At 45.2% G+C, this 12,330-nt stretch overlaps 2 protein-coding genes and 1 long non-coding RNA gene across 5 annotated transcripts in view; 1 reads left to right on the plus strand and 2 right to left on the minus strand.

Annotated features, from left to right (window-relative positions):
* GPD1 (glycerol-3-phosphate dehydrogenase 1) overlaps positions 1-639 on the minus strand; it is an 8,186-nt gene extending 7,547 nt beyond the window's left edge. For all 3 annotated transcript variants that reach the window (XM_015593199.2, XM_015593198.2, XM_006916788.3), the window contains exon 1: positions 297-639. The gene's annotated coding sequence lies outside the window, so the exon portion shown is untranslated. The remainder of the gene's footprint in view (positions 1-296) is intronic.
* LOC107196015 overlaps positions 1-5,644 on the plus strand; it is a 15,157-nt gene extending 9,513 nt beyond the window's left edge. Inside the window, exons 3-4 of the long non-coding RNA XR_001517331.2 lie at positions 4,074-4,148; positions 5,451-5,644. This is a non-coding gene — a long non-coding RNA (uncharacterized LOC107196015). The remainder of the gene's footprint in view (positions 1-4,073; positions 4,149-5,450) is intronic.
* SMARCD1 (SWI/SNF related, matrix associated, actin dependent regulator of chromatin, subfamily d, member 1) lies at positions 779-12,324 on the minus strand. The gene is made up of 13 exons (XM_006916790.2): positions 12,105-12,324; positions 11,250-11,437; positions 10,941-10,983; positions 10,724-10,846; positions 10,126-10,248; positions 8,946-9,062; positions 7,580-7,681; positions 7,126-7,287; positions 6,934-7,031; positions 5,651-5,786; positions 3,851-3,973; positions 2,627-2,728; positions 779-2,500 (listed from the first exon to the last, which is right to left on the minus strand). The coding sequence occupies exons 1-13, from the start codon at positions 12,279-12,281 to the stop codon at positions 2,447-2,449; spliced, it is 1,548 nt and encodes a 515-aa protein (XP_006916852.1). The 5' UTR covers positions 12,282-12,324; the 3' UTR covers positions 779-2,446.
* Between the last annotated feature and the right edge of the window lie 6 nt (positions 12,325-12,330).

Genomic DNA, 12,330 nt, shown 5'->3' on the forward strand with positions numbered 1-12,330 from the left:
TCCTGCTTTCAAGTCTGATAAACTCCCAAGTTCCAGATTGGGAACAGTGATTGCATCCTTGGTGGGTTGGACTGTGGGCAGGCAATACTTGACTGTTCTCAACCATGGAGGCAAAGGATAATCTTTTAACTTTGGAATGTGGTTGCACTCATCCTATGTTCTAAACCTCCTACTTAGGTACAACCAAGCTACATAATGGTACAGGAAAGCAGTGAGCCACCAGGTGGGAGGCAGGCAACACCATGATGGAACTACTCTGCTAATGGGAATATCAATCCTGAGCAAAGTCCTCCCACCTCTGCCAGTGAGGGGTTGTCTATGGTGTGAGGATGACAACATAGCAAGCACTTCCATGCTGGTCTTCAGACTTCTTACTCAGGGCCATGAAAGTGGAACCTTAAGAATGGCAAGCACAGAGAACAAAAGTTTTTAGCTTTGTAGGTTCTGGCTGGAATCTACATAGCAGCCCTGAGAAGTGGAACTCCTTTAAAGCTCAAGTTCGTCAGGACTCTCAGACCCAACAATGAAACTCAGTGATCCCACCAGCAGCTACCCTACTTGGACCACTGGGGCTGACAGAGCAAGCTCTAAGATGAGGACCTGAAGTCCACAGGGCATAAACCATGTTTTCTACCATATCCCCAGTGCTTAGCACACAGCTGGCACACAACAGGTGTTCCATAGTTGTTAAATAAAATGAACAAACACCATAAGCATGGCTAATGGTACTGGAGGAGAAAGAGTTCAGGGAAGGGCTCTTCCCTGTAGGTACGGTGACTCATCCTTCGGAAGATTCTTTTATTAAAACTGGGTGACATCAATAAGGGAACAGTACAAAAAAAATTTTGGTCCATGAAAAAACATAATAATTCAGATAAAAAGTTATCTTTAACAGAGACACTGTGTAGGAGTGCTGAGCTTCCTTCTCATGGTTCTAGCCCCAAAGACAGGGGTTGTCCAGTGTCACTGTGGGAAGAAGCTTTCAAGGGAGGGGTGGGATAATGGCAGGAAGGGGAAGATGGGGAGAAAATCCTGCTGTTCCCAGTGTGAAACAGGCAAGGATACTGAGTTGGGGGGAGGGGGTGGTGTGCTCGCAGGAGCCTGAGGAGGGGGTGGGGAAGCAGGGGCTTTGTCAGTTCTGTGGGTTTAGAGCCCATGCTGAACGGAATTCCCCCTCTATGCCCAGCTGTCTCCCACCCTGCTGTGTTTGAGTCTGCGAGCCTGGGGTATACTAACTTGGGGTGATACAACCTGGAAGAATCTGAGGCTCTCCTGGAAAGATGCAAAACCATCTCAGTTCCAAGGGGCCAGGATCACAAGGTCCTGCTGCTACCTGAGGAGTCTGAAGCTTTGAGGGCAGGGGCTGGGGAGTCATAATCCTGTGAGGCAGGGAGAGGGTGGAGTCACAAACCCAACTCAGAGCTATTCTCCAGCCCTAGGCGCTTTCACTCCTCAGTGCCCTATAAATCACCTGTGTCAACAGGGCAGACAAGGAACAGGAAGACAGGGATGGCCCAGGGCTATTACCCGTTTGATTTTAGGCCTGTTTCTCCATGAAGAGATTGGGGAGGCAGGGTGGAGTAAATAAATGAGTCACACCTCCAAGCAACAGCAGAAGGAACAGCCTCCACTGGCAATGACAGTACCCCAGGTTAGATCTCTGGGGCTGACAGGGAAAGGCAAGATTCCTCCATCCAAATGCCCTCTGTTAGGACAGATGGGAGGGAATCCTAAAATGAGCAGCTACTGGGGGTATGCTGGGAGGAGGGAGCAATCGTTCAAGAACAAACTCCAATACTGATGTGGACCCCTGATGAGGGAATAAGCACTGAGACAGCACGCCAATCCCGAGGGCTGCGGACTGACCTGGGGCTCAGTGGAGCCCAAAAGCCAGGGTTCCTTTAGTGCCAGAGGGCAACAAGTTAGGCAAGAGTTTGTTCCAAACCCGTGGAAGAAAGGAAGGAAATTGGATTCTGTTACCAGGAGAGCCAAAATCAACTAGCTTATAGGATGCCCCCAGGCCTGAGTCTCGGAGAAGGGACTGAAGTTCCAACTCCTGGGTCTCTGAAGGGCAGGATCAGTGTAGCTGGTCCCCTGGAAGACCACTTGGCCTTAGGCCCAATCCATTCAATGCACTGATTACCACTACAGTTCTCTCTAATACTATCTAGAGGTCCTATGTAGACCAGGGGAGGGTAGAGGCACATGGGAACATTGTGGGCAAAGGGAAGCTAGGTGGTGGGAAGGGGTGGGGTGGGGTGGGGGAAGAGGGTAACAGGTGTCTCGTGAGACAGAAATGTGAGACCCTCTTCGTTCTGGTGTTGTCCTTGAACCAACAGCATCCCCTGGAAGGCCCCAAGCAAGACCAAGGCAGGTGCTATGAGGCAGGCAGCGCAGGGCCCACATAAAGAATCGGTGCAGCCAAATCAGGGCTGTAGGAGAAACCCTATGTATTTCGGATTCCCAGGGCTTGCTCTAATTCTTGTCGTCTCTGCTGCACCTAAGAAAACAGCAAAAGGAGTGGAAGATGAGATAAACTAGGAGTTGACAGCTAATAACACTGACCCTCATCAGGGGTACAGACCCCTTGCCTTGTCATTTTCCCCTGTGCAGGCCAGATGCCTACCTTGGAATAGAAGTATCGGCACACAGCCTCCTGAGCCCAAGGCTGGAAGTAGAACTCAGCACGGCGCTCTTCCTCTGGGTTACCCACCACATCAGTCATGGTCTGAAGGAGATGGCAGGGGGGTAGAAAGAGAATACGCTGTTTCCTTCTTTCATGCCTGTTAGGATTGAATTGTATCTCCCCAAAAGATGTCGAAACCCTAACCCCCTAGTACCTGTGAATGTGACCTTATTAGGAAAGAGGGTCTCTGCAGATCGCTAATTTGAGATGAAGTCTTTAGGGTGGGCCTAATCCAATATAACTGGTATCCTTATAAAAAGGGAAAACTTGGACACAGACATGCACAGAGGGAAGATGATGTGAAGACAAAAAGAGAACACTTTCTGCAAACCAAGGAATGCCTGAGGCTACCACAAGATAGGAGAGGGGCCTGGAACAGATTCTCCCTCCCTCGGCCCTCAGACAGAAAAAACCCCTGCAGACGGCATGATTTCAGACTACTAGTGTCCAGAACTGTGAAACAATAAATTTTTGTTGTTTACGCCACCCAGTTGTGGTATTGTACTATGGTAGCCCTAATAAACTGTGAATTAATACATCACTCCAAGTCACCCCCTGCTACCAACAAGTAACTGCCTTGTTCAAGGATCCTTTCTGGATCCCTTGTTCCTCTGCTCAGTCTCTATAATTGTAGTCCGTCACCACAGGATAGGCGAGAACTAAAGGCACATTTCAGTACATTCTGTACTCATTCCTACCTTCTTGCCTGAGCTCTTATGCTCCCTTCCCTGGAAAATATCTCAAATCCCAAATTCTCCATGAAGCTTGTCCCAACTATTCGAGCCTCATCAATCTCCCTTCTCCTTTGAATTATCTTATTGATACTGTTGAGTTCCAATAATGTCCTACATGGTTTACTACATTTTAAATCCTATTAACCTAGTTTCCCGAAACTAAATGCATGCTGCTTTGAAACAGAGATCAAGTTTTCCACTTTGTATCCTATATAATATGGTGCACAGTGACAGCATACTAAGTATTAGATAAACATTTCATGGTTCCACCTCCATTTCCCTAATTGTAAAACGGACCCTGAAATGTGCTAAAGATAATCTTCTCCCTCACTGACCCCTCTGGCTCTTCTATCGGATGCCAAAGAAATAAGGCAAATAAATGTGTGCCTCAATAACCTAAGTCCCTTGCCCCTTAACTAGGTATCTTTACCTTGAGGTCCCGGCACTGGGATTGAAGCCAGTCATTAATGAAACCCTGAGGGTCTCTGGCAAAGCTCAGCATGAACTCCCGCTGGGTCTTCAGCTGATTGATAGTTTCTATTGTCTCATGGATCTGAAAGGAGGAAGAAAACTCATAACAGTTTAAAACCAGAGAAATACAAAGTTAAATGGTGGACAGTGCCTGACATCTCCATGTGCCTCTTTCAACCTAGGTACAGAGTGCTGCCCAGAAATGACACTACTGCCCAGATCTCCAACTGCTCTGGCTCTCAACATTCATTCAGCAGGTAATTTGCACTGTGACTCTATATACTCTGAGTGAGAGACATTTTCCTTTTTAGTCTCCAGTATCCATTCTAGGTGAAGCTAGATGGTGAATACTTAATCCAAAACACAAATGGGTACAAAAATACTCTCAGGTAGAAAAGAAGTGCTATGGAGGACTATCTCAAAAGCTATGGTCTGTGGGTTTTTTTTCTCTGCTCTCTTCTCATTCTCCATATTCTTCCTGGCAATTTTATCAACTTGTGTGTCTTCCATTAAAATCGACAGGGTAATGAGTCCCCGATCTGCAGACCAGAGTCCAGTTCCTAAATTCCAACCAATCCAACTGCTTGACACCCCATGTACCTTAAACTCTTTAAAACTAAATTCACTACTCTTCCCCCAACACTTGCTTCTTCTCCTGTTCCCAATCTGAGTGAATACTACTACCTGCCCACACTAGAAACTTAGGAGTCATTATAATGCCTCCTCCCTTATGCCTCACTCCACCATCCCCATCTAAACAATGTCCAAATCCCTTCAATTCCACTTTGACATGTCTCAGATCTGTCTACTTATTTCCATCCTCACCGTCAGTACCATAAGTTTAGGCCCTCCACATATCTCACATACATTACTGCACAGGCCTACTAACTGGCCTGCTTCCAAATCTGCCCCTCTCACAATTTACTCTTCACCTTCCTGCTAGAAATCCTTCAAAATGCAAACAGCGCCAACTCCTCCAGCCTTCAGGACAAATTAGTAACAGGTGTTCCCTGCATTAAAAGCTTCTTCATGATTAGGCTCCTGCTTTCCTATCCAGTTTCCTTTCCCAAAACATCCCATCCGTAGTAACGGTGTTCCCTGCATTAAAGCTTCTTCATGATTAGGCTCCTGCTTCCTATCCAGTTTCCTTTCCCAAAACATCCCATCCCAGGCACCCTGTGTATCTAGCACACTAAACCACTTGTACTTCTTGAACATTCTAGGCTCTCTCTCATCTCTGGACCTTTACAATCCTGTTCTCACTTTCTCAAATGTCCTTTGCCTCCACCCAAAGCACCGCTCTCCTTTCTACCCTTTTGTTAACTCCCACTCTATCCTTCAAGCTTTTGTAGAGGCAGCAACACTTCCAGGAAAGCTTCTCTATTCTTTTTGGCTTTACTTGTAGAAACTATGTCTAATAATTAAAGATAACAATAAGATAATAACAATAGCAGCAGTTACCATTTGTTTTTATGTGCTAGACCCAGTGTCTTATCTTTAAATACATTGTCTCTTTTAATCCTCACAGCAATCTTATAAATGTGGTCTTTATTTCACAGATCAGAAACCGAGGCTCAAAGTTTTTAAAAGATACAGCCAAAATCAGAACTCATGTGTATCTGGCTTCGGTCAGCACCAAGCACAGTGCCTGGCACATACGGGGTGTCACTGTATTTTGAATACCAAGAATCAAAAGGCAACCTAGAAGCCATGATAGAGAGCTGGTGGCACCTAAATGACCTAAGGCAGAGGTGCCTACCTTGTTGTCTAGAGTAGCAATCTCCTGTTGGCTGGCAGTGGACAGCAGAAAAGAATTCATCTGGGTCTTCAAGGTATCATCCACTTCCACATCGATGTCGTAACAAGCTGTCTTTTTCTGATCGTTCGGGTCAACACTAGGGAGGAAACCAAAGGGGCCTTGTAAAGGGCTTATCCCCTAAGACCTAATCATAGAAAGTCAGAAAGATGGCCCAAGAATGAAGGAAAAGGAGTTGACTGCCAAAGGGCACAAGAGAACTTTTGGATGTGACAGAAACATTCTGTACCTTTCTTGCAGTGGTAGGTAGCTACAGGGTATATTTGTTTACCCAAATAGGTGTGATTTATTGTATATAACAGATTTTTTAAAAAAGTGAATGGTAAAAATTCAAGTGGTACAAAAGATATTCAGTGAAAAGTAAGTTTCTCCTTTTCCAAAGAAAACCACTATACTATAGTATCTTGTGTATTTTTCTCCCTGTTAAACTGAAATTGACCCTGAAAATAAATTCAAATAAAACCCACACCACGCAAAATAAAATGTGGCCTAACTTTAAGCCCAGGAATACAGTACAGACCTGCTTCTACTAATGCAATGGATAGATTATAGGAGTTACTACCGGCTGAGTAATGGTTCAAGGTCAAATGAAAAGAAGAGCTTTTCTGGAATTAATATGGAGTAAGGGAAAGAAGGCCAAACTATATCCAACCAGAGACATGCTGCTTTGAGGAAGAAGTGCCTTCCTTTACTCTATATCTGCCTAGAGATGCCTTGCTCATCCATCTTCTGAACAAAAACATGGATGGAGGTAACAGAGTTGGGACTCTCAGACTGGAATGTCCTACCATCCACAGAAAAGATGGTACACCATCAGTGATGAGCTGGTAAATATCTAACAATTGATTCTCCAAAAGAGGAAGGGAAAAAAGCCCTGATCTGTAGCATTTGCCAATTTCTGTGGTTTACATATTCCCAATATGGTTAATTTCAACATTACATCACTGATCAAGGAATTATACATTATATAGTACTTCCACCATACAGACAAAATAGATATAAGAAACCTCAAAAACACGAATATTAATAACGATGGTTAAGAAATGATGTTTTTGAGTATAATTATCCTCACTTTTAACATGTATATTTAATTGTAAATTTACGTAATTTTAATAACAGCTGTGATTAACCACCTGCTTGCAAAATTTCTGAAAATTTGACAACTGGTACAGGCTGGTACAAACGAGCTCAGTACACCACTGCCAAGATCTCATATACATGCTAACCTGATGACATGATTAATGATGATGGGCTCTGGTGGCATAAGCAAGGCGTGGAGTCGTTGGGGGATCTCTGAAAACTTCATACGTTGGGACTCAAAGATCTGTGGGAAAGAGGAGAAGCAGCTAAGAAGTTGGCATTTTGGGTACAACTAGTGCTCCAATGGACACTAGCATAAGAATGGGTCTTTTTCTTACCTGCTGGAGGTACTTGTCACAGATGACAAATTCCCGTTCATGAGGGTCCTGGAGTTTATGTGTCTTAATATATTGCCACAGTGCTTGAATGATCACTGGACGGGTCTGGGTGTGGATGCCCAGGAGCCGAGCCAGGCGAGGGTCTAATTTAAACTGGGGAGGCTACAGAGAACAAAAGAATATAAAGATGAAGCTAGTGAGCTGGGTCTATATACATATTGGGGCGCTTAGTGTGACCCTACATTCAAGTCATTCAACAGTGATGTCGTGCTTTTTATGAGATAGAAAAACACTAGGAGGAACTCAGAAATGATTTTAAGAACTTATCCCTAGATTTAAGTAACTTGAAGTCTGGTGGCAAATTATCTACAACTAGACTTAAAACTTTTAAATGTCAGACTGCCAATGGGATGTGGCTGTGAAAGCTGAACGCCCTCACACCACCACAGAATACCTGATAATCCAGCATCAGTAGGACAGTACACCGTACATTCACGTCTCCTGGCCGCTTCACCTGGAAGCCATCTGTCTCCTGGGTAGTGGCGGTCCTGTGCCACTACAGAGAGGAAGATGTCAGGGGGTGCTCTCCCAGAGGAAGAGCTGGGGTGGGAGGGAAGAGCTTCTGTAATGACTGAATATTCAACTTTGATTACTGAGGCTACTGGAAGAGCAATAGCATGAGACATTTTTTAAAACTGAATATAGCTTTGAGATTATTGTCTGGGTTTAAGTAGCTCAATCTTGTAATTCTAACTGTTCAGGGTCACATCTGAATTAGCCTAAATTTCCAGTGATAATTTTATCCACACAATGGATAATACATATGTGCATATAAAATAACATAGCTATCATTTATTGAGTACTTACTTTCTCTAAGTGTTTGAAGGCATTTACTTGGATTATCTCATTAATTCCCACAATACCCATACAAGCTAGACACAATTAAACCTATTTTACAGATGAGAAAACTAATGCTTAGAAGGGTAAAGTAATTCGCCTAAGGTCAAACAGCCAGTAAAGGGTGAAGCTGGGATTTGAGCTCTGGTGTGTCTGATCTACAGTCTACATTCTTAATCACTATGCTCCACTGCTATAAAGTTAAATTAAATATATTTACAAAGTTCTTTTGATTCTATGACTTACTTCCCTTATTAGATGATAAAGACCATCCCATGTCTCTTAGTGGTTGAGGTTAAGGGGCAACTACACTGGCAAAGAAAGGAGCAGGTCAAGTTCACCTGGAATTTTGGACCATCTCATTCTGGTTTTGACTGTATCCCAAGACCATTGTCGCTAACATGATTTTCAGAACATATGCATAGTCAGGCATTATAATAAAGGATTCTCGATGATTTGGAATTTAATCTAAACAGAGAAGGGACCAAAAAGAAGTCCCAGATCTATACTGGTAACCTTGGCAAGGACTAGAACCCTATCAGTTAACCCCCTTAATTACAGCATCTGCTACCAGGAAAAAGTATGAATATTGTGTGGATAACTGTATCTCACCATTATTAATAAGCAAAATGCAGAGATGGCCTGGCATATATAAGAGAATTTCACTTTAAAGTGGTGGCAGCAACCAGGATAGTAACATGAAAAAGGTAGAACAAGTCAGACTGCAAGAGCTCTTGGGTCTAAATAGTACCAGGACTAAACAGCTAGTGCCACCTGGAGGTCAATGTGCAGACTACGATGGTGGTATCATAAGCTTGGGGTAACCCTTTATATGTCCCTCTCTCCCTAGGCATGATAGTTTGGCTCCCAAGTCTATCATCTTTCAGTCACAGAGTTAAAGTCTGGAGCACAGAACTACTCACTTCTACCAGATGGTTGTCTGGCCCATACAGGTCTTTGTCCAGTTCGATCACCAAAGACTTAAAAAAGGAAGAAAACTTCCTCTTTTGTTTGGTAGCATCATATTTGGACAAGGCTGACTAGAGGAGAGAAAGAAGAGTTCATGTTAGAAAAGCACAAAAGAAATTCCCCAAGACAAAGTCCCATTAAAAAAAAACCCACTAGAGCAATAGGAAAAATTCAAAAATGTCTTTTGAATACTCCTTAGAATACGGCAAAGTAAATGTCTATAAGTATTAAACAAGTCACAGTAGCAGCAGAACCCTGAAGCAGTCTATAACACGTACAGAGTTACTGACTTATCCACTTCGTTTCCCCAAGGGAAATGAGGCAAGTCAAATCAAACTACTGCACGTAACAAAGCGAGTCTGAACAGAAGAAAATCCAACTCTAGAGAAGAAATGACTGACACAATAAGCAGCCAAAAAAACAGCTTTATATGAATAGAATGATACCACCAGCACACAGACTGGACCTATGTAGAGAAGGTGGAGGCTCTGACACTGAGCTCTGGTTCTCCTGCAAAAATGCATTCAAATTAGCTTGCCTGTAAACAGCTAAAAATACGGAGCTAGTGAATGTAAGAAAAAGTGAGCTTCCCCAAGGAGCTTCTGAGGTGGGAAATTTGAGGGCTCTCACCTGTCAGCTGATGCTCCCCATGAAGTAACAAAGGGCTTGTTAGATAAATATATTGGAGATATGATATATCTCCAACAAAAGTTGGGAAGATGGAGATGCCACAATAGGAATCAAGGACCTCAGGAACTCAAGAGAGGAAAGCATGGCCTCAAATGCTAAGTGCAAATTCGCCTGATTTAAAAAACACACACACACACACATACATCTAATAGAACAATCTGCACATACTGCTAAATTCAATGGCCAGCAGCATCAGGAGGAAGGTAAACAACAAATCAAACCCCAGGACAATAAGATTCTCAATATGATACCACAGTGAGGGCCAAGCTGTGAGAACTAACACATAGAACGATTGTGTTTTAGCACAGAGAACACAGTGACTCTCTCCTTGCTGTTCCCAACAGGAGCTGTGAGCACCAGTCAGGCTTTCTGCCAACCAGACAATGATACTTGCTCCCAGCAGCTCCCAGCCTAGACACCGACCATAATGAACCTTGAACTCACATCTTCCAGGAGCCGTCCTTCTACCCGAAGCTCCCAGGAAGCCACTGTTCCTTCCCCATCCTCGGCATCTGACTTAGCTGGATTGAAAGTGTTAGAAATGAAAATCCGCAGCTTCCGTTTTTGCTGAGGAAGACAGAAACAGAATTGATGGTGGGGCTTCAGTGGTTTGATGTTGAAGACAGGTCTCCCCAAATCCTCAAATTACTCATAACAGACTGACTTGCTGTCTACTCAGTCCCTGGGGTTGGTGCATTGAGATTCCATCTAGGACTACAGGCCACTGACCCAAATGCAAGTGCATACACTGAGATACCAGATGCACAAAGTAATGGAAGGTGTGAAGTTCCCAAGGTGAGAGATCAGTTAAGAGCAAAAACATGGACAGGGTATATTTCTGGTACAATAGATATCAAAAGCCCCTCCCCCTCTGCTGTTCTGTTCTCATGCCTTTAACGTAATTCTGATTGTAGGCGGAAGGGGAAGATGTAATTTAAATGCCAAGGAGAGCTGTGCTGCGCCTCTGAATTCTCATCTTAAGCCTGTTGAAGGTTCCCAAGTCCCCTCCTTTGGCTATCTGCGAAGTGCACTCCTGCATTACCTTGATGGGACGTTTCAAGGCCTCCTGGATATCTAGCCGTTTCCTCATGATAGTCTGGTCCAGTTTCCTTTCAAAAGCCAAGAGATCCATATAGGCCTGGGATTCTGGTACCAGTTCACGAATCTTAGGAACAGAAAGGTATCATAGGTATATAGAGCTGATCAACTCTATTTTCAAATGCACTGCACCCTCAGAAAAACCTACAGCTTGGACTCACCCTTTGAGGTAGAATTTTGTCAGCCATCTTCTTTTTCTTTGCACTGTTCAAAATAAATACTGTTATCAGGTTGGGATGGAACTAGCCAGAATGTGAAGACAGGCTGTCAGCACCTCCATTTATAGTAAAGTGAAGGGACTGCAAAGCTTCTCTCAAATCAAAGATATACCCCCAATCCTCCAACCAACATGAGGCTGTCTCAAGAATAAGCACCATCTGCTGACAGCACCACCACTTCTTGGTTTAGATACTCCCACCACCTGAGTTCTCACAGGCCCCCTCCCTCCCTCATGCCCGGGGTCATCTTACTTGTGGTTTCGATTTTGGACCGCCTGCTGCTGTACTTGCTGGATCTGCTGAGGTGCAGGTCTCTTGCGGGACTGGTCCATCCCTGACTGGGCAAGGCCAGGTCGGACTGAAGGATTCCCCGCATAGCCAGGGGGTCCCATGGAAGGTCCCTGAGGTGTCAGTCTGCTGCCTGGTAGCATACCTGGTCTCTACAGAGGGGAGAGGACACAGAGATGTCATGGCTTCCCCAACCAATCACATCAAAAAAGGAAAAGTGGGGGATTCTTGAGTTATTTGAATGAAACAAGGCGGGAAGGGTGGGGGTGGAGAGAGGCCATAGAGCACAATGGGAAGAGTCCTCTGCCTCTTTAAAATATAGAAAACTGAAGCTTTTTCTGCTCCAGTCCTGATTCTATGAGAATACAACTCGAAAGCCAAGAGCCAGATTACACTCAAATTCTCCCTAGTCTATTTTGTACCTGACACATTGGACACCTCCTCTAGTTCCACATTTACTCAGTACTGCCAGCTACGATATCCTTGAAAGCTGACCTCAATGTGCCAGCTACCTTCTGTGTTCCTCTGGGCACTGGAGAGGCCCAAGCCCTTTTGCACTCCAGCCCTCATCTGCCTACCCTTGGCCCCACTTCAACCACCCTGGTTCTGTACCCCAACTCCCCACGGAAACAATGCTCCAAGGAGCAGGTAGGGATGCTAACTGCCTCTCCTTTCTTCCGCACTGCCTTCCCCAACCCTACTCATGGCCCAAATCCCTCCCAAGGGAGTCCCTCCTACTTCTCCCCCTACTGCTGTCACTCCCAGGCCTTCGCTCGGCCCCGCCCCCGGACCGCGCGCCCCTCCTCCTGCCCCACTCACTGGATAGGCCGCTCCGGGCATCGGGGAGCGGTACAGCCCTTGACCCGGCGCCGGGCCCATTCGCACGGGAGGCCCCGGCGTCCCGCCTGGGCCCAAGGCAGCCGCTGCGCCCGCCCCTCCTGAGGCTCCGGCGCCGCCGCTCGGAGCCACAGACTGGAAACCCGCCCGGGCCGCCATCTTCCCCGGAGCCGCTGCTGCAGCTGCACAAAGAACCGGAACCGGAACT

Source organism: Pteropus alecto, unplaced genomic scaffold, assembly GCF_000325575.1.
Source record: "Pteropus alecto unplaced genomic scaffold, ASM32557v1 scaffold196, whole genome shotgun sequence".
Taxonomy (NCBI): Eukaryota; Metazoa; Chordata; class Mammalia; order Chiroptera; family Pteropodidae; genus Pteropus; species Pteropus alecto.

Excerpts from the sequence above, each read along its gene's own strand:
- SMARCD1 (XM_006916790.2), bottom strand. The coding sequence starts at position 12,281 with ATGGCGGCCCGGGCGGGTTTCCAGTCTGTGGCTCCGAGCGGCGGCGCC. Across the intron at positions 7,288-7,579 it reads TACTGATGCTGGATTATCAG|CCTCCCCAGTTTAAATTAGA; the intron begins GTATTCTGTGGT and ends TGTTCTCTGTAG. Across the intron at positions 7,032-7,125 it reads GTGACAAGTACCTCCAGCAG|ATCTTTGAGTCCCAACGTAT; the intron begins GTAAGAAAAAGA and ends TCTTTCCCACAG.